The 26,724-nt window shown below is 38.1% G+C and overlaps 1 protein-coding gene across 3 annotated transcripts in view; it reads left to right on the forward strand.

Annotated features, from left to right (window-relative positions):
• Positions 1-26,724, forward strand: part of POU6F2 (POU class 6 homeobox 2) — a 311,291-nt gene that overhangs the window by 248,726 nt on the left and 35,841 nt on the right. For all 3 annotated transcript variants that reach the window (XM_065629391.1, XM_065629392.1, XM_065629393.1), the window contains exon 6: positions 5,271-5,417. In XM_065629391.1, the coding sequence (XP_065485463.1) occupies positions 5,271-5,417 (147 nt within the window). The remainder of the gene's footprint in view (positions 1-5,270; positions 5,418-26,724) is intronic.

Raw genomic sequence — 26,724 nt, forward strand, 5'->3', positions numbered from 1 at the left:
GGGACCTATCAACTGGTGCAAGGTATATATGCATATTGAAGACAATTAAGAATATAAGCATGGATAAAGGATTATAAAGGATTTGCTAGAAGAGATACGAGGGACTTCCAGGGAAACTGTACTTCTGCATCAATCTGTTCATGTTTATAAACCAGGCATATGGAATACTCTGCTTCTCTGTCATCAAGGTATTGAAGACACTTGCATATTGTTGTTGTTTTATATAATCTAGTTACTGGAATAGGGTGGTGTGGTCGGTTCGCTTTGGCCGACAGCCAAACGCCCACCCAGCCACTCATTCATTGCCTCAGTGGCATGGGGGAGAAAATAGGGTAACAAAGCTCATGGGTCAAGACAGAGAGACTGCTTACCGATCACTGTTGCAGGCAAAACAGACTCAACTTGGGCATAATTAATTTATTGCCAATTAAAATAGACAGTGAGAAACAAAAAGAGAAACATTAAAATAACTTTTCTCCCCCCTCTCTCAGACTTAACTTCACTCTTTCTCTGCAGCTCCCCTGCTACCAAAACCTTGCCATCTACACCCAATGCAGATTATAATGCTGATCACAGTAATAAAGAAGGTACCAGAATATCCTCGAAAGCCTTTGCTCAGTTTGAAGCAGTCTTTTTCCCTTAAGACCAAGTGACCACTACTCAGAATGTGTCTCACGAGCCATTGTGAAAAAACTGGAATAAAGCCCACTAGATTTTAACGTGCAGTTCTCTCACAATCTAAACACAAATAAAATTCACATAGATTCTCAGTTAAAAGTTCCTATAAAAGCAAATGCCATGCTAACGAAAATTTCATTTCTGTCATCATTTTCACATAGTCTGGACAGAAAATAAAAACGTCATATGTTTCTGATCGAGGTCCATTGCTGGATTCTTCTCAACATTTAGATTTATTTAAATCCAAGAATTTCTCTGTTTTCCATTGAAATGCACCCATTTAGGCAAATGCTCTCAGTAGCTGATCGGTAGCTGATCGAGTAGTGTGATGCTCCCTACAGAAAGGATTGCCGGAGAACATAAGAGACTGAGGATATGTCGGTCCCTAATCAAATATACTGCTTTTCTACACTAATTTAATCTCTAGGAGATATCTAGGAATGCGTTGTTTTGTTTTATTTTAACAGTCTTCCCGAAAAACACTGCTACTATTTTGTAAAATGAAGTTATGCCTGCTTTTACTCCACAATACATCCCTCCATTCTCTGTTGATGCATTCAGACAGCTTGTGTTCACTCCTAGCCTCTCCCAAAAGTCCCTTAGAAAACACACAAGATCTAACTTTATTCTTATACTGGCACTACATAAAAATTGACCTTACCTTTCATGTTATAGGCCCATTTTTTCATATGATGCTCTGGCCTCCTAAAATGTCTTAGCTTTTCATTAGTCAAATAATTTAGATTTTTCTTTTTGTTTGTTGAATGGGTGATATTGTAATGAGTAAAACTGGCTCTTTGATTTCCAGACCAGGGGAATGAAAGTTCAGCGGGATATGCATTTTACAGAGAAAAGTAAAATTAGTGTATAGGCCATCAAATCCAATCTTGTATTCAGCAATAAGTGAATGCTTAATCAGTTAGTTAGCTTTGGGGGAAAAAAAGCCAAACCAAACCAACCAACCAACCAAATAACAACAACAACACAACAAAGAAGAAGAGGGTATTCTGCCAGAAGAAAACAGTATTTGTGACTCTCAAGCTGCCTGCAGTATTGACTCTACCACACTTTTCTTGAAATTGTTCTTTTTGAAGACTATTTCTCAACCCTAGAAGCTCTCACTTCACATGTCACAGTTTTAGGATCTTGTAAGCAATGCCTCTTTCATCCCCCATCATTTTACAGGTTAGTTTCACTTGTGTGAGTTCTAGTTGTTGCAGTGGAATGAGTCCTACTTTACACTGAGTTAGAGCAGAACAACTTTCATATGCTTTTCCCTTGAAAGTTCAGCTTTGGGAAGTCAGAAAAATGTAGTGAAGCTACTCAGTTATTACAAGATTCTTCCTCATAAAGTTTGCTTCGCCATATAATCATGCCATTAGCGGAGGTATCCTTGAGAGGGCTGACCTGTCACTTTAAACTAAGATCGCTATTACCTGCTGTTGCAGCTGCTGGTTTGTGTGGGAGCAGAAATTTGGGCACTGGAATTGACAGCTCCAAATGTCTCAGCCTTCCAAATTAAAACATTACTTAAATACAGAAACAAAATTGAAAGAGGCCTTTGTGGAATCTTTAATAATATACTTCTAATATTTCCAATAAGTGTTCTCAGGGGTCCAACCTGTACTGAGAAATGGCGTAAACCTCTCAAGTGAGAGATTTTATTTTTAAAATAAAACCAAGATATAATGTGTTAGAAGTTACCAGACATAATGAAATGAGGTGTATTTCTCCATCCTCAGTTCACACACAATATAAAAGGGGTCAATTTAACGGAGTGTAACTTGTAGTCAACAGTTTCCCAAAGAGCTCAAAGAAAAATGCATCTTCTCATTTTTAATCAGCCTTATGAATAGACAGGGATGTTTTTATATGCAATTGGAAGTCTCTTACCCTGCGAGTTGGCCCATTCACTGTGATTTTTCCTGGAACATGGTACTACCCAGGGTACCTATGCATATCAGAGCCTCTGCTATCATTTTTAATAAGTACCTTATCTCTGTGATGCAACTAAAAGCAATCCTGAGTGTCTCCAGGGTTTGTTGTAATTAAATTTTATTGTTGTATTTGAAAATGTACAGTTTTTGAAAACTGGAGCAAGAAAAATGGAAAGGAGATTCTAGGAGGTGATAGTCTGATTTTTAAACAGTTTTAACCCTTTGTAGTTTCCAGATTCACAAGTTTACTTATGCTCTCCAAGTAACTGTTCCTATACACGACTAAAGCCATAAACTCCAGCAGCTGGTGTGGTTTATCAGCTGATGTCAGGTAACTGTGCAAAGATTATCTGTTATGACTGCAGTCAGATGCTGCAGGATCATAGGTGCAGTAATTTGTAGGTTCCTAAAAAAATTGTAGAACGCCTTCTCTGAAAGTCTTACACTTCTGCTGCTGCCCCTTTCGTCTCCAGGTATTTACAGCTACAAGGGAATTACTCCAGGTCCCAGTACTGCCCACAAAGTGCTGCAGAGAAAGGCAGAGTTTACCATCTTCTGATCTGAGCAATAAAGAAATGTCACTGTTTTGAGCAGAAAACTGACAATTTTATCTATACTTCTATCTGGCATTATACTGCCATGCTCAGGCACCACCACCTACGTGCTGAGGAGTGCATGCAACTACATTTGGGCTCACACCTTGTGCGGTCGGTGGAATTGCTTGCACTCTGCATGCAGGGACCAAGGTTTGCCTTGGTCGTTGTGCCCGTCTCCGCTCTCTTCAGAGCTCGTCAGGGCTGCTAATCAAGCAGTCATTTCCGTTTCCCCCTTTGTGTTTTATTCCTGCTTGATTTTCTTGCCATGGAATACCATGGACTGGTTCGGGAGATTCATATAGCAATTTTTTCCAAATCAAAATATTTCCTCCAACGATGTCATACTTTCTGTCCAGCATTGCTACTAATCTTTATTTACTTATTTGCTTCACAATTTCTAGAGGGACTGGATGTGCCCAAGGCACCCCTTTAGGCAACATTTTATATCAAGGTTCCATTTATAAATACTTCATGAAGGGCTGATGAATGATTAATAGATGTTTTAATGTATGACCAATCAATTGTTGTAGATTTCGCAATGTCCAACAGACAAGTAGGTTTCTTATAAGCATAGATTATAACCATATCTGACATCTTCTACTGATGGGCTTCTAAACATCTATAACATACACACTACTCATATCTGTAACATGCTTAAAACATCTACTAATCACTGATTAATTTTTTATAACCTATTTTGAAGCAGAGCCTGTCTGTGGCTTACATCCCTTACTGGTGTCTGTGACTCCTCATTTCTACAGGATTGATAATTTACTCATCATCTAAGGACTTCGAACTCCCACTAATTTCAGCTCAAACATAAAGCTTTTCTGAGATAGCTTCAGCATTTTCACCTCAGCCTAAGAAAAAATGTCTTTGCTGTCCCCAGACTTTTTTCTCCCTCAAACTTCTGGTTACTTTACCCTGCTAATATGCATTTTGCAAGCTCTGCTAAAGTGTAGTGATTCTTAGGGGGCAAACCCACTCTAAAATACATTTTCAGCCTGTTGAACTGAGTTTGTTTGATTGTTCTCAGGACAGCTGTCCCAGTAATGATGGTTCTCAGAAGGTTTTATATATATATGCATATATATAAAAAGTATATATTTATATACGTAAATATATATATATGTATAAAAATGTATAATTTTTTTTTAACTGTCATCCCAGTGTGCTTGGTTCAAAGTTTGTCCGTTCTCAGAAAAGGATGACAAAATATAAACTTCAGATTAATGCAGTGAACAAGCCAGCTCCCAGAGGACGTTTGATTCTGACAAAGGAACACACATTTTGTATGTTTGAGAAACCCAGGTGTTGGTGGGAATGTTCCTCTGTGGGATTCCCGTAGTCTCCTACGGCGAAAGCCACGACTGTGCTTTATGTGGAGCACCCAGGTAGAACTGACTGAAGTGGGCAGTGCAACTCCCTTCAAGAAAATTTATGAGTCCTGCAATTAATCATTCACAGTTGAGAAGCAGTAAGTTGCTTAGGATCATATCTCGCAAATGAATTTTGAATTTTTAGTCAATTTCTACTGAACTTAATCACAGGGCTGAGTCCTCTGTCGTGATTTATCTAGATGCTAAGACCAATTCTTTAATGATATAAATTAAAAGGATCTGCAGGTTTTTCTCATTTCTGGTGTCATTAGTAAAATAGTCTCTGTTCTGAGTATCCCCAAGTAAATATTCTGTTAAAATCAAATGCAAATCTTTCAGTGATTGCCATTTACAGCAGGATTAGGCCGCTACACCTGCAGCATTAGCACGTTGAACATAAAGAAACATATCAAGCATAGCTAGGAAAAAAATAATAAAGGGTAAAAAAGAGAGTTTTATTCTTCAGTGTTAACATGGAATTTCCTCTAGATTTTTAAAAACCAGTCATTGTCAAAGAGACACCAAAGCCTCAGAAATAAGAACCTCTCAAAACTACTCAAGCTCTCAGAGTAGTTTTTCCCCCACGTTAGCACAATCACTTTCATATTACCCGGTTAGCACTCTGTGTTTCTGTGTTTATCGGGGTGGTTACCACGATCTTTTCTTTGTTTTTTTTTCAGCTGGTGAACAATCCGCTAGCAAGTCAAGCAGCAGCGGCTGCCGCCGCAGCAGCCATGGGCTCCATAGCAAGCTCCCAGGCCTTTGGCAATGCCCTCTCCAGTCTGCAGGGGGTCACAGGTCAACTCGTCACTAATGCACAAGGACAGGTGAGTAGAAGATGGAACAAACAGTGAATTCTGATGGCAGGCTGATCTTGGGGCAAAAATGAGTTCCGCTTGTACGACGGCAATTTAAAAGTGCACATATTGAAGAGAAATAAATATTGATTTGCCAGACAAGGTAAGAAATGGAAAGTCTGAGAACTGGGAGGAAGTTAGGAGCTGTTGGAAAATGTTTTCAAGCCAGAAAAGGCTTAGGGTTTGTTTTTTTCTAATTCAGTCTTTCGAAAAGATCACAATAGTGCAATAATATGGTATTTTAAAAGTCCAGCAAACTTGTGATTCTTAACAAACATACCAGATGTCTTCTTCCACTTAAATATGCCTAATAACAGATAACTACATTAAAGTGCTATGGTTCTAACAAAAACCACACTTCTTTTTTTACATTGTAGCATTTCTGTATTACTTCATTTTAAAAAGGTATTGCATGTTTTAAATGTATTAAGTAAAGGAACACAACTGAAATTGTAATGATGTATCTGGAATGGATTTAACTGGATGCCTTATTCATTTGCTGATTAACTAAGTTAAGCAATTTGCAATGAATCTGCCAGTGTGTAATACAAATTTGGGAGAAAATTTTGCTTTAAAGAAAATTTTCCAAACAGAAACTTGAACAATATTTATGGCGTGTCTGAGAGAGATCGTGTGTTATCTGCACTTAGGAGCTGTTTATTTGTTGCAAATTATTTCAGTTTCAGTCTTAATATGATGCAGAAAGATATGCATCTGAATCCATATATATGTATAAATAATTCCATTGATGCAAGGTGCTTAAGTAGCTTTCAGATTGTGGCCACTGTCATTCTTTATTGCATTTACTAGGACTAAAATTAACACAGCTACTTGTTTCACATAAAGTCACTTACACAAATCTGTCCATATAAGTTATGGCTGGATCTAGTAACTGAGTAATTTGAATGTCATTATTCTACATGCTACAAATTGGGCGTACAGTGATATCCACAGTCCTTATGTGGATGTTGGGCTCTGGTAAACATTTATTGAAATGATGAAGCTTAGATGATATGTGAATCTGAAGTTTAGTTTCAACTATTAGTGTTTCTAATGGGAAAAAAAAATGAAGAGCAGGTTTTTTCCTGGTAATTTTCTATCACCATGTTATTTAATTGGAACAGTGGTGAAATCTTTTTTTTGGCCCATTAAAAAATAAAAGGCAACACTTTATAGGAGCACACTTTTTTTTTTTTTTAACATAACACATAAACGAAGATGCATCCCGAGCTTTGCTATCACCATACAAGTCCCAGGAAAAAAATGCTGACCTTGTTATATTTACTGGGTGGGTGCAGAATTGTTCCATCACTACCCCGAGGGTTGAACGATGGAGCTTGTCAAAGTGAGGCCTTATCTAATGAATCATCTTATCGCAGGTGCACACCACACATATTAAAGGAGGATTGTATGAACAATGTGCCCTCTACAATAACCTTTCAATGTCTACTTTAACCCTTGTTTCAATCCCTTTTCATCAAAGGATCATTTTATGCAGCCAGCTTTAAATGGAGGCTCTCAAAAGCCTATTAAGATTTCTGGAGGGATGGGGTATTGGTTTGGAAGAAAAGTTGGTTATAATACCTATAACTCATAGTCAGATCAGCTCCAACCTAGAAGCCTGCTTGTTTCTATCTGTGCTCCAGAAATGGTTCACAATCGCCACTCATGTGAGGCACTTGGCATCAAAGATGTTCGTTGTTGGAGCTGAAGACAGAAACCCAGGCTAGTTTTTCAATAGTTTTCCCTTTACCTGTTCTCCACAGAAAATGTAAGTGAAGAGTAGCCTTTCATTGTAAGTTTAAAAAAAAATACTACTGCGAAGATATCACTGAATTAAACTATAGATTCCCTCAGGCTGAGTCTTGTTTATTCCACACATAATGTAAAGTCCAATAGTTCCACAGGTTGCAGAGAAAGAGAAGAGAAAGGAAGAATCTTCCCTATTGTTGGATAAAATTACAGAATCTATCTGTTTGCCTAGCTCTTTTGAATAAGGGCTGTCTTTTTATTACTTGTTTTTACAAATGTTCCTTGGTTTATAATCAGTATCGCAGACCTTGCCACAATATAGATAAATATTGATAAGAAGTGTGTAATATAACACCCATTTTTATAATATTCAGCATAAACCCTAGTGCTTAGAGCACACTTCTGAAGCCAGCTGTCTACAAAACAGGACTATTTGGTGTAATTAAACTACAGTCCAGAAACTAAATTACATTCCCTGCAAATAATAAAATTATAGCAACTGAATAAGAACCGAAAGGTGTTTTTCTTCAAAATTGGGAGCATAAGTGGATAGTAATTTGAGATACTCCATTTCTGAATGATCTGCTTGGACTTGCTAAGGAGCCAGACTTCCATCACATGTTAAGAATCTGCCCGTTGAAAATTGCCCCTCTCCAAAGAATCACAAATGTGACACCCAAAATTCACTCCTGCAAACATAAGGCTGGATGACTTACCAGGCTGTTTGTACATGCAGTCTTAGTAATTATACGCTGCTTCTGTTATAGAAATTCAGGGCTCGTAAATGTCCATCTGTCTAGCTAAATATATGGTGATCAGTAAAATCCCTAGAGACATGAAGCTATAGGTCAAATCCAAGATCCTATGGCAAATTTAGGGAAATGATCTTTTAAGTGACATATGGCATGGCCTTAATTCCCAATAGTCTAGGAGTTCTTACAATCACAGTAACAAAATCATATATATATTAACAATAATTTATATAGCGTATTTGTTATTAATTTAGTTATTAAATTCACAATGGTATTATTATTTTTAAATTTTTTTTGCTTTGGATACCAGAGCTCCCCAAGACCACTGTAGCCAAGGGATCTTATCCATTGGAATAATATTATTAGATCACCTGATTAATTTGATATAGTACAGGTAGAGGACTCTAAATCAAATTTTCGGTTTCAGAGGCGTATTATGAAGAGCTGTTGGCCCATATAGCACTGCTTACATTCTGTTTGCCCTCAGCACTTTCCAGGAAGCGTTTGCAGGAGTAGGCTTTCATATGTTAAATTTGAAGGCCAGGGAAGCAGAATTGCTAGATTCCACCCTGCCAGCAGATTAACTGATTTCAAAGAGAAGCTGTCTACCTGCTTGGCTTCAGCCTGCCCTTATAGTAGGATCCTAGTGCCATTGCTGCACTTGGGCTCTTCTGAGATGTAACAACCAGTCATTTCTCTTTTTTGCTCTGTTATTGGAAAAGAAAGAAAATATCAGGAGTTTTGAGTGGGTTTTACCATGTCTATTAAACACAGAAAACGTGTATAGGAGGTAAACCACAGAAACAGGGAAACAAGGCCGATGCTTTTTGTTTCCATAGGTGCTACCTACAAGCCAGCTTCCTACTTGGCTAAAACATAGTGGTTAATTGTCATCAGTTGCATTTGTGTAAGTGCATTGACTTCAACATCATCAAATGCATTTTAACTGTGGCTGCTGAGTAAGTTTAGTTTCTTTTTTGGAAGAATAGGAGTTGTCTAATAGGAGAAAAATACTTCCTAATTCAGCAATTGCAAAATAACGTTTTGCTGTAAAGAGTAAAAAAGTAGCGTGATGGGAGCTGGCATTATGAACCGTCTTGTCGTTAAAGAGGGCAAGGCATTCTATTTCCCGGTAGATTAACAGGAAAACCTAAGTAAATGTGGTGTAACTGTATGGTACATACTTTAATTGGACAGTGGATTTAATTGGTATGGCACCAGTATAATCTAAGAATGCCCTTGGAGGAACTTGGGCTTCATTGTGCCCATGCCTTGCTCTTTACATATGAAAACCTTGAGCACAGCTCCGCCCTGGCAATTAACAAAAAAATAACTAATTTTTGAGAGTTATAGTCCACAAGCAGCTCAGGAAACTAAACAGAGAGAGAGGCATTGTTGATTCAATTAGATAATAGGAGTACTTTGGTTCTCATTATTCTGATGAGAGGCCACACGTTTGCTCTTTGAGCTTCTTGATGGTAAATGGTGCTAATGAGGCCTGATGGATTCCCTGCTCCTAACAAGCCTCTCAGCAGCACGAGTGATTACAATGGAGATAGATTTGATGGGATGCGCTCCCTTTTGTAGTGTCTCAGCTGCTGACACTCTGCGACATAATCAGGTCACAGAGCCGGTCACAGCCATCAGCAAAAGCCATAGCGCTATCCCTCATTATTAAAGTGCATTATTCAGTTCCAGGCCTTCACAATACTGCCAAAGGCCTTTTTTTCCGTCTTCCTTTTTGTTAAGCATCAGTTCTCAAATACAAGGGTTAATAAAATCATCAGCTAAAGAACTAGTAAATTAAAGAAATGGAAATAAAGCACTCCCTTTCAAATCCATTGAAGGATCACAATTAAATAAGCAGAGAATTTCTCGTCACCACACACTGTACAATACAATGTAATATGTCATGTGCAATAAAAAAAGGGGAATAGGATTTTAAAAAAATAGCATTGTCCTCATTGTGGACTGGCTTGGAAAGTGCTGAAGTCTCTTTCATTCAGAAGGGAATTTCTGTCCTGCCAACTATTACATATGTACATGGAGGTACTATTATTTTCACCACTTTCTGTAACTACTTCTTCTGGCATGGTAAGCCTTACTTGCAAACTGAGTTTAGAATTTTAAACGTAGCAGCTGTCTTGTCTTAGTTAAAGTGGCTGAGGCCACAATCTGGAAAAGACCTGATAGGCCACTGTGCTGGGACTGCTCCGTTCCCGTAGACAAGGCCATTGCCTTCTTTTGGAGGGTAAGCTAATTACAAAATGGCGAGGAAAAGATGGTTGTAATATTTTCTTTCTCTTCAGATAATATTCAGTTGGGGCTATCTCTCCTCCAAGAGCAAATATACTTTTTAAGTCTAAGGTAGGCTTTAATGCAGTTTTGTTAAACAAGTGAGAAAAAATGAGTGCAGAGTCCAATTTTATTATGTATTTTTTTTGTTAATTCTTTATTTCAATTTCATTTTGGCTGATTATGAGCAGTTTTCAGCTAAATAGAAATAAGATATTATAATATTGACGTGTATAGCTTTACAGGGATTTACACTGTTTCTGTTAAATCACCGAAGTACATATTCAGTGACAATAGTGTAATTTTGTGTACAGATACTAAAGGGACTAATATATTGCACTTTTTACCGTATTGTTCAACTCTACAATTGTTCCTTCTTTTTCTTGCTGGTAGAGTATGCTATGATGAGCAAATCAGTATGTATATGCAAAGTTGCCTATAAAACTTTCAGTTCTCTTGAACCACAGATGCAAGAATTGCTTGACAGCTACAGGTCAAAGTTCGTATTGTCAAATTAATAGTCATCTCCAAGAAGATACATAGAGAGTGGCATGTAACCTAGTTATTTTTTACACTGGCCAATAGAATAGGCAGCTGTCAATGGGAATGCATAGTGGGCTTCCTCATGGGACTTAAAACCAGCATGTTGGTCATTTGTTGGTCTTCTTTTAGTTTGGTTTTTTGGTGTGGTTTTTTGGTGTGTGGTTTTTGGTTTTGTTTTTTAACTCTCCCATAAGATCTGGGAGGCCCAAGGCCATGTAATGTGAAACACTTTTCAAAGTCCTTCTGAATATGTGCAATTCATACTGTTCTCGAGGTGCGTGGTGTCCATTAGCCTTTTCTCTTAACGGTTGTGGTCATTGTTACATCTGTTTCAGCTCTGCATCTCTAATACATATTAACCACTAGTATTTTAGCCCTCACAACATCTAACAGTGTTCAAAATAATCTAAACAATAATTGTTTAAGTAGTGACTACTTTCCAGGGCTAAGATTGACAGAGATCTGAGTTGGTGGTATCAGAATGGTATACATTATGGAAATGTCATTACAAGCCTGAGATAATAAAAGAGGCGCATTTTGAGGAAGAAGCTAGAGGGAGGGATTGTAATAATCAAATAATATTAGCATTTAAGAACATTCCTTGGAAGACCCTTTGCCAGACATTCATATTAGTATACTGAATTTCTGCTGGGTGGAGTCTGAGTCTCTGTCCCCCTCCTCAAAGTTTCATTGGGCTGAATACATGTATTTCTCCTGTTTTCAGGAAGAAAAGGGCACATATTATGAGACAGATCAGTTGTAAGGGAAGAATTTTTTTTACATTGGTTTCTTCTCCCCACAGCCGAGCATCGAGGAGGCTATTTGTTTAATTACCTCCCATGTGAATTTCAATCAAAAGACAAATAATTCTTTTAACATACTTTTGCTGACTGTGTCTTTATTTTACTGTACAATTCATCTAACCTCAATTTTAGCCGCAGTGGCATAAATGTAAAAATGTATGAACCAAACTCTCAGGTCATGCAAATTGGTAATTTCATTGAAATGGACAGGGGCAGAGAGTGAGGCTAATTATACCAAAACAAGACCTGGCTAGTCTGTTCTGTCTATTTTAGGCAGTGATCACTCATGAATTTTGGATGCCTACAATTGTGAACATCTGTGAAATCCATATCCACATTTTTTAAAACAGTGCTGAAATTTAAAACGGTTACCATCCGCAACATGGAAAAGTGATATTCCACTAACCCCTCATAACAACAAAGAGTTCAGAACTACCCTGGTGCCACCATATCTAATGGAGGGAATCTTCCTCACGAGATTAAAAAAAAAAAAAGGGAAGGGTAAAAAAGATTCCGAAATGAATTATCCAAAGAACCAACAATTGCAAAAATGTGGCAAAAACGCAGTATGACCAACTCACAGCCTGCTTTTACAAAGAGGCTGGCTTCAAACCAGAAGCACCACCACTTTCCTCTAAAGCTCCAGGAACATGAGTAGTAGGAAGGAGACCAGCTGATGAGCTGAAGTCAAACCTCTGGTACAGGAGACTCTAATATTCAAAAAAACTACCAGGCCAAGAGAAGATATGTCAAATAGTACTTATTGCAAATAGGAACTGCAAGGGGAACACTGTTATTTGAGAAAAGTGTGGAACTTTTTCCTTGCTGCAAAACACATACTGGAGCCATACTCAATCACAACTGAAGCCCCCAATCAGACACCAAGGAAAGGACAATTGTGTAGTGAAATCTCTTTCAGCTTGAAGATGATCAGCTGCTATCCAGAAAGGCCTCCAACATTTATTTCATCTGGCTTACAACAAATCTTACTTTGAGCTTCACACTCCAGATTTGTAGCCTCTTGCCTGGATCTCTGCCAATGTTCTGTATCTCTGACCTAGATTTTTCTTCAGAGGTGCCTAACTCTTACTTTCAAAAGCAACTTACATACCTGTAAAAGCCTGAGTTTCCTTCAGTCAATGTTACGAATCTTAGTGCTTGAAGGCACGTCTGTGCGCTGTAATGGAGCACTGCAAGCAAACTCCAAGAGACAGAACATTTATATGTCTCAGACAGTGACAGACTAGCACAGATCCCAGAAGCCAAAAACCTTCGTAGTATGGTGTTATGGCAATACTAATTAATTCTGCTTCTCAACAAGGTGACATAGGATCTAGCTCATTAGTTACTAGCTCTGGGGTCTTGGCAACATGCTGTATTATGTGGAGTAAATACACTTTGAAGAGAGCCGTAAAAGCTTGAAGCGTTTAGGTACTTTTGAAAATGCTATTCACTAATCTAAATTAATCATTTCAAGTCAGAAATATAGGACATACACATCCTTTTGTCATTGCTTTCTTAATTACTTTTGAGTGGAGGAGGAAACAAAGCTAACTACTAGTTCAGCTTACCTACTATTTTCACAAAAACTAGTAACTAAAAGAAGCACCTACCACTCCTATAATCTGTTTATCTTCGCATCATGAGGTGGTTATAAGCATGGCAAATTTTCATTGTTATCACCAGTGACACACATCACAGTCAATGAAATCTTTCTGCTCTATGGAGGTCCTCACACTGCTCTCCTTATCATCGTATCTTATCACCTTCCAGTGACGCATTAAGAAACATGACTAGTGACTGTCACAAATCGGCCCTCGTCCCAGGAGAAGCTTGTAGAATACTCACAAGTTTGATAATGGCATTTGGTTTTGTCTGTCTTTGTTAGGAATTTTGTTTGTTTCAGTTTCTTATAAGGTTTTGTTTTCGTGTGGATTTAAAAACCTTTATGAAGGGGTTTCTTAGAGAGGCATATTGCTTATATTTGCATTAGAGAAAGGCGGATAACAGAAGCGTACTTAGCTTTTGCAGCAGAATGTGGTGAAACCACAGATGATAAACGCAGGAATGTTCCTCAACTATTCTTAATTTGCGATTTCGCCTTTAGACTGTCCAGATCTTCTTATGAGGGAATCCTCTGCGTGTTGGACTAGAGGAAGGCTGTAGGTAAGCAGAGGAGACAGTGGACCAAATCTGATGGTTTCTTTGAATTATCTTTCCAGACGTGCCTCATCATTTCTGGGGGGGAAAAAAAAAAAAATATATATATATATATATATATATATATTTCTTTGTGTAAGATGGTGCTTAGTATTATTTAGATTTTATCTAATTTATCCTGCATATATATCAATTTTTTTTCCAATATCAGAATTTTACTTTCTGCTCAAATGGCATCGATATCAGAAAAAAAAAAAAAAAAGGAAAAAAAAAAGGGGGGGAAAAAAAATAAATAAAAGAAGAAGACCAAGAAGGGCTATCTGGGCAAAGGTCACTCTGTTAAAAGTGGAAGATAATGTAAAATGATAAATATTTGAGTTCCTTGACTCACTGGTAAAGCACTGCAGTTGTTTTGGGAAGGTTTGGAATTTCTTACAAGTCATAAATCTTCATGCACAAATAAAAACCATTGGCTTTCTTGTTGGGCTGCAGTCTTGACATCTATATGTCAATGTCTTATAGATGCAAGTGAGCAAAGGAAATTTGGGGCTACCCTGTTTGCTGTGCAGTATTTGTTTTGAAATGTGAAAGGATAAGAAGCCCAAATATTTTAGCAATATCTTCTGAAGATTTTGAAAATGAAAAAATATGTCTTCCTCAAGCAGTCTTCACATGAAGAGGAGAAAATTGCAGAAAGACTTAACTCGTTTGATAGTAACCAACAACTGAGTTGTATTCATGTAACGTTTGTAGTGATAACCAGCCAGATGCAGAGCCATAGGCTTCTGCGTGCAGACCCACCAGCTTCCAAGCGTCACCCTGAACAGGAGCTGTCCTGCAGGAGGAAGGATTCTCTGTCTTCTGTTTTGAATCTAGAGTATTTCAAAGAATTGTGTGATGCCTTTTCCTGTGTGTTGTGTCTGTGAACAGTGGCAGGGAAAGTTCAAGCAGAAAAAATCACAGTCCTAACCATGAATGGACACTTAATCTATCTTTCTAAAAGTATATCTCAGTTTGTCATTTTTCTTCAGATACTGACAGTGTTAGGCTTCAGCGTGTATGTATGCAAATGGCCCAGATATCAAAAAGAAAAAAAGGACTTTGAAATATCTATGCCAATGTTATTAAATATATATGATTTTTAAAGTACCCTTTTCACTTAAACTTCCTTCTTTGCACATTAATTAAATATTATCTCTAGGATAAGTATCTCTCATAGAAGATTAATGTTTTATTGTCACATAATAATGGAAGAGAATGACAGAATCTCTTTCCCTAAGCACAAAAAAGAATTTATTAATACAAAGAAAACACTCATAACCCTTGAGCAATTCTGTCTCTGCTTCATAGAGAACCTTTCCTAGTCTACCCTCATGTCTAGCTTCACACTAGAGGTTCAAGGAAGCAATACATATATCCTGCCAGTTTAAAAATCAATCCACCTTTCAGGAGATAATTTAATATCAAGACATGATGTACCCAATATCCAAATATACATTCATTTTAATGTTTGAGGCATCAAATACTCTGACATCGCCAAGTTTCAAAATAAATGGTTTGTTTTAGAGGTTGGATATGTCATATTAGCATCCACCCAGCAGATAGCGAAATAGATCAGAGAGTGATCAGGACATCAGGGAGACAGTTTAGAGCGAGATGAGAGAGGCCAGGTACATCTTGTAATGTTAAAAAAAGCTAGCTAGCAAGAAAGAAATTGTATAAATAGGTCATTGCAGCCCAACTAGGAAAAAAAAAAAAAAGTTTAATTTGAACTTGTTAGTCATCATCTCCAGAGGCCCAATCCACGCTCTTCATTGCAGGCTGTGCATTAAGCTGAGATATGTCTTACCTGATAGCACAGATAGACAGACAGCCTCAAAGTGAAGAGATGACACGAGGCTCATGCAGTGCACTAGCTTTGAGGGGGAATCAGCACCATTTGCCGTGATAAACTTTCCCTCTTCTTTCCTTCTCGGTTCTTCTTGTTAGCCTTAGCTTGTTGTCACCTGTCCTGGTTTTGCTCTCTCGGTTCCTTCTGTAAGTGGAAGCATAAAATCATGTGGGAACAGGAGTACAGATGGACAGATACCTGGTGCCAATGTCAGTGACAGATCCCCAGACATCCCAAGGTATCCAATTCCCTCATTCCTGTCCTGCTTCCCCTCTCTCTGCCATTTTCATTTCCTGACGACAGCTCTTTGCCACACCTGTATCTGGGATTCAGTTAGCTGAACATAGGTCTTTAGTCCCATTGTAGATATTGTATTATACAATACTCCACTAGGCCTCCTGTGGCCAATCCAGAAAAATGTTCTTCCCTCAAAGTCTTATTGCCATATCCTGAAAAAATCTTAACACATTTCAAATAGAGTAGATGCCTACTTTTTTTTTCAGCTGAATTACTCCCCACTTACATGAACACTTGCATGTGTTTACATAACGCTTGCCTGGACCTTCATGCTCATATCCTCAGGCAAGACAGAAATACCCACAGGGACCCCAAGTTACAAATATTTTAATTAACTCCTTGAGTCACGCTTCTGTCTCTGGGACCTGTTGAACCTTTATTCTGGTGACAAATGAAAGTAAACTAAACCTTCTCATCTTGACATGGGAGATGCCGTGCTGCCCCCTTTTACCTCAGATCTGTCTCTAGTGTAATGATAGAAGTATGTAATCATGACTGTACACAGGTCATAACTGTCTGCAATCTATTAACTGAGGAATAAAACTAGGCCTGTATTTTTTTAAGGGTTCAATTTCTGACCAAGATATGTAGTGAATTACTGCAAAGTGGGAGTTAAAGGACACTGCGTGTTAGCACTCTGCCCTTGTACTACTAGGAGGTACCATGTAGACTGGTAGTATTGGCAGCTCTGCACAAAAGGCCAAAGTATTTAAAAGTTCAAGAATTTTAGGACAAAAGGAAATGGCCTCAAGTTGTGCCAGGAGAGGTTTAGATTGAATATTAGGAAAAAATGCTTCACAGAAAGGGTTGTCAGGCATGGGAATAGGCTGCCCAGGGAAGTGATGGAGTCACTGTCCCCGGAGGTGTTTAAAAGGTGTTTAGACGAGGTTCCTAGGGACATGACTTAGTGCTAGAGTTAAGTTAGGTTATGGTTGGACTCGATGATCCTGAGGGTCTTTTCCAACTGAAATGATTCTATGATTCTATGAAAATTGAGGTTTGTTAGCAGAACTGCATGGGTAAGATTTCCCAGCCCCTGTTCCCAGGATGGCATGGTCTGCCTATTTCTCGACATGTGTCTCATTTTTATGAACATCACCTCCACAGCCCCCTCCAAAGTCTTGGGAGGTGACTTCCCTTTTTAGGTGTTTAAATCACATCTTCTGGAATCTGCACTATAGATCTGTTAATTTTAACTGTACAGATACTGATGTATGGGTTTTATATGTGCAGTCTCTCATTATTATTATTATTAGCACCTACAGTGCACCACTCTATATGTTTAAATCTATATATTGTTCTTCTGGATAGTCTATGTTTATATCCAAGAATATGTCTCTCATGGTTCTGATACACTGAAACATCCCAGCTGTCACACCTACTGTTCAAGTAAAAGCACCTGTAGGAGACAGTCACCTATCTTTGCTCTCAGGTGAATTTGAAAACAGAAGTTGTTTATGGGCATTGTTGAAAGATGCTTCTTTTGCCAAAGCAGGAAGAATATATGGGCAGCACAGAGGGTAGATAAATTATAAGGTCCCCTCCTTTGAACGAGAATAGCATGTAATTGGCATTAGCAAAGAGCAGCACATTCTTCTCTACCACATCAGAGAATTTTTGCCACAACAGCCAAGACCAAAACCTGCCTGGAGACTGTGTTTAAATGTTTAATGACTGCTTAGAAAAGTTAAGATGTTGAAGTTTTCTTCACAAAGGTCTAAAGAGAATAAAACTTCCTGATGCCCAGTTCACCAGATACAGAAAGGCAGAGGAAGCGCTGATACGATTCTAATCTATGAAGTCTAAGAGCTGATTGGAAATGTTCTGAAACTGCAATCACAAACTAAGTCTTTATCAGAGTATAATGGGGTGTTGGAATGGAGTACAGGACAAAATCTAGAGAAGCTGTTTGCCAACTTGTCAGCTAGAGTAATTATTTAAAATCTGAGTGTTAGATTACTGACCTAGAAATACTGTCAGTAATAAACAGAAACATTTACCTGTTCAAATACCTACATGCTTCTCTTATATACAATGATGAATAGTTAGAGCTTTGCTTACATGGAAGTTCTTAACCAACAATGTATTTCATCCTGTGTTTTGAGAATAAAATGTCACAATTAAGTGTGCTACAACAAAAGCCCTTTTTTTCCGAATACAGATAAGAATATAAATGATAAATATTACTTAGTCAAGCTCAAATTCTCATAACCTGATCCATCAATAGAAAGGGCCCCTCCTAAAATCCATTTACTGAGGCAAGTTGTACCTTTGGCTCCCTCTTGCCTTTTATTTCTGCTTAAAAACATATGCAGTGAGAAGAGGGAAGAAACATGAATGATGCATGCCTGATTCACTAAATCACTATGGTCTCTGGCAACAGCACAAATGTAGAAATGTTTAAATCGGCCTCATACTACCCAACAAATGATGCAAAAGGAGCTCTCGAAGAACACCGAGTGAGGAGAGATAAATGAGCATCATGTCAAGAAGGCAATTTCTCACTGAGTTTGCACAGAACATGGAAATTTGACTTCTAAGAGATGGTTAGGGAATCTTTCTAATAAATCTTCAGTCCACAGTCATTGCCGTGTCCTTTTTTCAAACTTACTTTTTAAGAGCTGTGTAAGTTATACCCTCCCCAGTGAAATGTATCAAGATATTACCAGTCGAGCTGAAGTCATTTAAGTGAATCATCTGTGCCTCCGTGTTTATATTTGTGATAGACAGGGATGGTCAAGCAGGTTTCATTTTGTGCATGTGCTGAACAGCTTTTCAACCAGTGGGGTCTTCTCAAAGCCTTGTCTTCTTTTAATGGTAACTCATTAAGTCCAAAAAACCCCACACAAAATCCCCCAAACAAAACAAAACAACAACAAAACCCAAACAAACAAACAAAAAAGGTTGAGCCTCTTCCCTGGAGAGAGCCTCTGTGCATTTTTAAAAAATTATTTTATCCTCCTTTTTTATACAGCTGAGATATTCAAATGGTCAATAAAAAGGCAATTGTATTCATTTTCCATAATTTTAACAACAGGAAATTTAGCTTAGGCTTCATCAAATCTAAGCTAGCTGCTTAGTGTTCTCTGTCATCGCTGAAAGAAATTGGCGCTCTTGGAAATAAAACATCTCACTGATCTCAGGCATGCATTTTAGGCTGAGATGAATCACCTTGCAGAGGTTCCTCACTCTCTACATGGACCTGAGAGAGCTGAATGGTCATCTACAACTGGACTTGTAATGTTAGGTGGCTAACATTAAATGACACAAATTCCATCCTTAGAATACCACACACCAGCTGTTTTTAATGGGACTTGAGTCCTTTTGGTAATGTTATCCTTAAGCTCCCCATGGTGGTCTCAGGAGTTCTAACTCAGATCCTGGTTGCAGCTGATGATGGCCACACAGAACTCAGCACTGGCTGACCTGCCGTATTTTTGGGATGAGTCTGGAGCCACTCTTCAGTTTTTCTGAAAATTGTGCTCCTGTTTTGCTTGCTTGCTTCTTTGTGTTTCCTGAATAAATAAAGCAGGATGCCAGAGACCAAGGTAATGGTATCTGTTTGAATTATTTAAAATGTACTTAATTTTACTGATACTTTAACTAAATCATGGATAGCAATGTGAAGGGAGGGTCTTTCTGTTGAGCATCTTTCAAGTAAGATTAAGTATTCCATCTGTAGGATGTTATTTAGAAATCAGTTGTGCATAAATGAAGACTTTGTGTCTCTGAGGTTTCTCTGGCTTAAAAAAAAGCTTTGAGCTTGTAGTAGTGAGGAAGAAATCTCTCCCTTTGATAGATTACTTTTTACATTTCTCTGGGCATTTACCCTGCTGTTTTGGTTAGGACAGAAAAGAGTTGCACTAAATCCTCAGACCACAGGCCAGCTTGAAAGTATTGCCAGCACAGCTCCGAGTAGCAGATACTACAAAGGTCAGTAGAGAGTCTTATCCCATAAGAATTTCTGTCCTAAAAAGTATCCTAAGTTTCCTGTGTTCAAATAATTTTAGATACGTGTCTAAGCCAAAGTGATCAACAGCCTTTTGAAGCTAGGCCATCATAATCATTGCAAGCTTTGCCAAATACTATTAAAATTTGTGTTAATTCCCAAATGTTATGTAGGCTTAAAAGGGGAGGCACATCCTCTAATTTGATTCCAAATATTCTGCTTTTGTTCAGAAATGAAACTCAAATGTTGCTCATGGAATTCTCCTCATTTTTTACTACCGAAGAGCGTACTTCAGTCTGAATTCCAGACGTTGTCATTACTAGCCTATCAAAATAAACCCATAAGAATCAAATGGCCTTTCTAACTAGGGCACTTCAACATCCGTCACGGGACTTGCACTGAGTGTATGGGACCTGAGATAAGGTTTTTATTACAGTGTCGCTTTAATAGCAACTCAAAGAAAGAAGTTGGCATCTCCACTTTGCACCCCTCCAGCCAGTCTTCTGCATAGGAGCTGTAGCCTCTTGTCAATTAACTCGCTTTAATTGGTTTCTGTTTCTTCTCTAACTATGACCCACTGGCCTTGCATGCTGCACAGTGCTGTTTATTCTTAAGCGCTGGGTTTCTATGAACTTTCTGTCAAAGTCATCCCTTTGGTAGGAAAGATACATGATAAGGAGTTTCAATACTTGTACTATCTTTGTTATCTCTTGTGGCTCACAATAGAACCTGAATCATCATGAAATTTGTGGTTTATATGATGAACATCTGTAAAAGAAGGAAAGAAAAAAAAAGAGCCAACAATTCTCTACCTCACTCTGTATATTTTCTAAAAAAATTTTTAAAAAACCAACAAAAAACAAAAACCACCACAATGATTGTCATGGATAAGAGTGCAAATTGCTCACCTCTAAAAAAAAAAGTGATTCAACTTTTTTAGGCATAAACTCATCAACATAATTCTAATGAGTGGTGGTCTTTATTGTAAGAAATGAGAAATCCTGTGGTCTCACCCTAAAGAACATTAAAAAAACATTACTGACAGGAAATTGAAAAAGTAATATATGTCTGAATGAATATGACAACTTTTTTCTGATAGAGCAGATAGATAAATGTCACATACAAGTTTCAAAATACATTTAATTTTGCCACCACAATGGATATTCTCTTCATAAAATATATATGAATCAGGTTTGAATCATAAAACTTGACTGCGATAAACAAATGCATATTTGATAACTGTCTTCTTTTTTTTTATATATGCTCATTTCTTTTTTGAGGTTACTTGTTGTTTACACATCTTTATGTTTTCATTTCTGAGCAAAGCAGCCTGGGTGACAAATCTTATGCACACTGAGGCTGGATGAACTTTCTTTTTAATCTGAGAAATGGGTTCCTTTTCTTTTGAGGGAGGGATGAGGGGGAAGGTGAGGGAAGGAAGGAGAGGCTGGTGGATGCACAGACTCTCTTAACTATCATGTTGGGCATCACTGAGTTGTCTGAGCATCGTTCAGGATAGGGTGATGGATGAGAAATGCACACAAGTATTTTCAGAGCACAGGGCTGGAGGAAGAATCACAGCAGACTGTCTTTTATGTTTTCCCCCACTGAGCAACAGCTCTCAAACTAGGGGCCAGGATGCCCATGTCCCAAGAGGCTAAAACAAGTTTCCCTGTTAAAACTACAGAGTAAATTGAAGTGCTAGCCTCTCAACAAACGCTTATGGCTGTGAGGAAAAGAGGTTAGAAAGGGAGCGTCCTCCTCTTTTGCGTTTTTCAGGCTCAGGTTCACTGGGGAAGCAGAAGGACTTGATTCTGTGCCATTGGAGGACACCAGCGTGCCACCCGTTCTGACAGCATGACGGCTTCCTCACCCTTTTCAAAACAGAAACCGCTTCAACCTTTTCCTTCTCCAGTACCCAGAACATGAGGCTTCTAGTCCTTGACTGAGCTCTTGGGGCCTGCCCTAGTGCAAGTGCTCTTGGAGACCTTATCAGCAATGAATGCAGTGGGCTCTGGAGAAGGAAATCTATTATGTATCCAGAAGCATCCCTCAGGATTCTAGTGTTGCATTGGAATCTATGTTGAAGAATGAGGTATAATTATGTTTTATGATCTCATTTATCAATCTTTTAGTGTAAATTCCTTCAGCATTGTGAGCAAAACTGAATGGCATTTTTTTTCGTTGCTGACTTCTGATGGAAAAATGTCATTTAATCTCAACATAAAATGTGTCATTTTGACAAATTTTGTTCGGTAAAAATTCAAAGTACAGTGTCTGCATAAGATTTAAATGTCTCATTTTTACATGTCCTTTTTGAAAATTTAGTGGGATTTTTTTTTCAAGTTTAGAAAGGTTAAAAGGAATGTGAAATATTTCCATTTTGATCAGAATGGCTCAGTCTACCCAGAACAGATTTTTCAGATTTTTATTTCATTTTCAGTTTAACTTAAGTTGCATTTTGAAATGAAACAACCTAATTCCCCAGTTTCTTTCCAGAACTACCCACGAGTTATCTGTTTGGTTTGCATGGGGCTGCTCCATTGGGCAGAATGGGTTCTGTATGGACAGGGAAAAAGAACACGAGTCCCTATGTTTTTCTAGCTCCAGCTGAAACCAAAGCCTGAGATAACCAGTCAGAACCAGATCTTGGCTGTGCAGGGTACAAGTTAGCCTGAGACCATTCATAATTTAAAAAGGACTACAGGCTGCAGCTACACCCAAACATCAGCCTGTGCCTTGTTCAAGTCCCAGGGGCCATTGCATTCAGGTCAGTAGATTTAATTCTGAGTTTCATTAGTAGAAGTCAAATCAGAACAAGGCCTGACAATATTATGCAAGTGTAGCTCCAAACTAAAATGGAGTCCAGAGATAATTGGCATGATTACCAATGAATGAGAAGCCCAGAGATTAAATCTTCCTAGAAAATATTACCTGGTGATTGGCAGCAGAACCACAGCAGACCTTTGAGTGCAGCAGAACCAGTGGACCATTGAATGAAGCTCAATGGCTCTTGTAGATGATTTCTGGGATACCAGTCTTTCAGTCTGCTCCTGACTTGTAAGATTTACACTGTGATATAATCCAGGACAGTTTTCTCTCCCTAATATAGAGGGCTAAAAAGATACAGCTATTGTGTGTGTCAAGATCAAATATGTTTGCATGCTGACGTCTTCACCTGAATGAAGAGAGGGGAAAAGGGACACATTGTGGCCTGAGAGAATCAGTGGGGTAGAACTATGAAGAATAAATATTTTCGTAGTCCTTAGTACACCCACTGTCAGTATTTGGGGATATTGTGCTATCTTGGCAATTAATAATATTTCTTTTCTGTCTAGCCTCTTCCTCAAAACTTATTGGCACTGTTCTGCTATCTTTAAGCATTCAAAAGGATGAAAGAGCTTTCATCTTTTAATGCATTTTACTGTGCTGTGCTCTGTGCAGGAAGAAATATTGATACTGTTTCAAGGGCAGTTAATATATTCAGTTCTGTCTCAGAAATGAGCACAATTCCTTGACTTATAAAATTGAAAATCTGCCATTACCCACAATTAAAATGTTCCATATACGAATTATACTGTGGCATTTGCACTTCACTCATCCTCTTCTGCTGTAATTCACATACACCAGGGATTCTTCTCCACTATTGCTCCAAGATTTAATAAGAAGTGCTTTATGGAGGGTTCATATTATTGACACTTTGTTGTTTTTTAAAAAATGTATTACAAGGGTGGTTGTAAGTACAATACGCATTTTGACAATACTTAAAACTAAACCACATACTACAGTTGCTGTTTTCCCCTTTCATATCAGTTTTGTTCTCCTTATAGAAGGTTCCACCATTTGTAGTTTATTAACTAGTATCTTCCTCCATGGCTCGATACTGGAGAGATTACTCAAAGTAAGGCAAAGTTTGAATGAAGGAAGCACCATCTGACAGTCCTTACTAATAGTTTTAAATTGTCATATACTAAAGATACCCATGGTTAAGGTTCTCTGGTTCCTTAGCCCCTCACTCCATAAGAAGCCTTCTCGCTTCATTTGTACCGTTTCCACATTAGGGTGTTACATACCAGGAAAAAGAGGTGGAATCTGGCCAAGTGTGGACTGGCGAAGCTGAGCTGTGGAAGTGCTCTGGGTGTTCATGGAGAGGAACATCTGGGGTAGCAAGAGAAGGGCTGTATCTGTAACTGTGAATGATGTCCTCTGAACTTGGGAAGGATCTGGTTTTTAGTGCAGTTCATTGAGGTCCACCGATACCCCCACTGCCACAGTTGCAAGGGTAAGTTGTGCAAAACAGTAGTTATAGGGAAATATTTAAAATAAACTGTAAGCATAAGGGTCTCTTTTAGCATTATCATTTCATTTTTTTTTTTTACCCCAGCTTGTAGCCATGTTCTTAAACGTTCTCCACAGTGCATAAAAATGAGCTTAATGTATTTTGCTTTTGTATTGGGAGTTTTTCAGTGCTGATGAAGGTAAAGTAGCACCCCCTCAGTTCTTCCCTCTTTACCAGAAAGTGCAGCAGTATTATCCCACTTGCAAGTGTTGGTAGAATGCATCACAGTCCTCAGTTACGTTAACTAAGAGGAATTATGAGAATATTCCATAATATAGATTTTCTTTTTTTAATTACAAATAGGATTGTTGCTATTTATTGTCTACAGCACCAGCATAATCATAAATGTAATACTGTGCTAAGACCTGGCTCTAGCATGGAAAAAACCTATGGCCTGCCCAAAATAACTTGAAATGTAAGTGTAAGACAAGTGACAAATACACAGACGGAGAAGAGATCCTGGAAACAGCTGATCTCTGCCCTTATCAGCCCCCTCCTCTAGAGTCAAGAAGGTAAAGGAGCTCCTCACCTTTGGTTCTCTGCAGGTCACCATCAAAAAAAAATGGTTTTAGTACTGATAAAAGAGACACCATGCAAGGATAGAAAGTGTTCAAATTGTCTGTGATTCTCCACCTTCCACAAAACTGGCCTCAAGGATCTCAGCTTTGCTGCCAGCAAAAGAGAAGGATGGAAGTATTTTGAATTCATATCAAAATGCCTAAAGAGAAATTTCAGTATGCCTGTGTTTCAGAAGCATGTTGATTCAGTACAGTAGCAATGTAGATGCTGGGGATGAGATTACCTCAGGTCCACTGTTGCTTTTAATAAGAAAATCATAGTCATTTAACTATTCCTTAAGCAAACTTATGGACCAGCTGATAATTAAGCTGCATGTTCTTCTTACAGATTTATAAAACACAGTCTCTTGCTATGTCTTCTTCAAATTTGGGAATAATTTAGTTAGATATGGGGTTTTTTTTCTTGATAACTCTAAGTCAGCCTTATAAAAAATACTTAAAGCTCATAGGAGCACTGCCGGGGAGATAAGTAGTATTTATACGAATGTGTTACAGATGATTGAATGGAGGACTGGAATTTTAGTGACTTTCTAAAGGTGAACTGGTCGGCAGAGCAGCCTGCTGAACCAGCAGCCGTACCAGCTTTCACAAGGTAAGACGGACTAAGTCTGGCTTATATTTGGGTGGCAAAATTTCACGGAGGCATTGGTACTGAAGAGAACAAGCCACTCTCTTTCTGATGATTGTATGACAAAGGGAAGCCAGATGTGATCTTGATTTTTTTCCAAGGATTTTTTTCCAAGAGAATCAGATCTAGAATCTTGGAATCATGACCACTTTTCATCCAAGAACTTGCATATGACCCATCTACATTTTCCCACCTCCTTTCAGTGAAATGAATTTTCCCTTCTCCTGAATGTCCACGTAATTGTGCTGCATTACAAAGAAATTCCCTTTATAGGCTGGAATATTGGTTTCCATAGTGAAGATCCACAGTAGGGAAGTAATCCAGAATGGTTTGTTCCACCAAAGCTGTACTGGTGATTAGCATTGTGGTTCATTCTCAATAGTCCAAAAATCACTTGTTGAAGAAGTGCATGCACTGTAAAATTTAGAAGTTTTTCTGTAGTACATTTGTGTGTAAAGGTTTGCAGTTATTCACCTCAGCCTTGCCTCGACATTTTGCAGACTACCACGTTAAACAGTACGACTCTTAATTAATAAGACCAACAGTTTTTTTATCTTTTATTTAACTGAAGTCCAGAACATCCACAATTGTAGAAACATCAGCTGAAGTAAGGCATGACTTCATATTTAAAATAGTGTCTTGTTGCACTGGTGCAATGGTGAAGTGATAGGTTGACAGACAGATACTGTGTCATCCATAGTCATTGGATCTGGGCAGGAAGCTCAAGATTTATAACATCATTTGGAGAAATATGATTGTATAGCAACAATGTTGAGTAATATTGCTGCTGCTTGACTGAAATATCAGCCTTCTGGTAGTGAATTTTAGCTGAATCTGAAATGATTGAATGAATCAGCATGACCAACTAATTTCACCTTTAAAAGTTACAGACTGAGAAATCTGTTGATCTCTGATAAATATTTTATATAGTGTATGTAATTTGATAGTGAGAAGATGAGAGTAGATTATTCAAGAGTATATTGATGGCCTATAAATTCTTTGACCTGTAATCTAATTCAAGAACTGTGGTCCTAAAGATTGCATCTGAAGATTATTTGATGGTTAATGATTTCAGTCCAATTTATCATGGACAAGTGTCCAAGAGAACATACATTGGTATTCTAAACAGACAAGTCAGGGCTATAATAAAACATCATTAAGCCTTCAAAGTCATTTGTCCAGAATACACTTCTGTTTTCACAGGAAATTTTATCAATGAAAATGAAAAAGAAAAATAACTCTTTGAGGATTCCAAATTTAACATATATTAGCAATACCATACTACTTCTG

Source organism: Caloenas nicobarica, chromosome 2, assembly GCF_036013445.1.
Source record: "Caloenas nicobarica isolate bCalNic1 chromosome 2, bCalNic1.hap1, whole genome shotgun sequence".
In the NCBI taxonomy this organism is placed as follows: domain Eukaryota; kingdom Metazoa; phylum Chordata; class Aves; order Columbiformes; family Columbidae; genus Caloenas; species Caloenas nicobarica.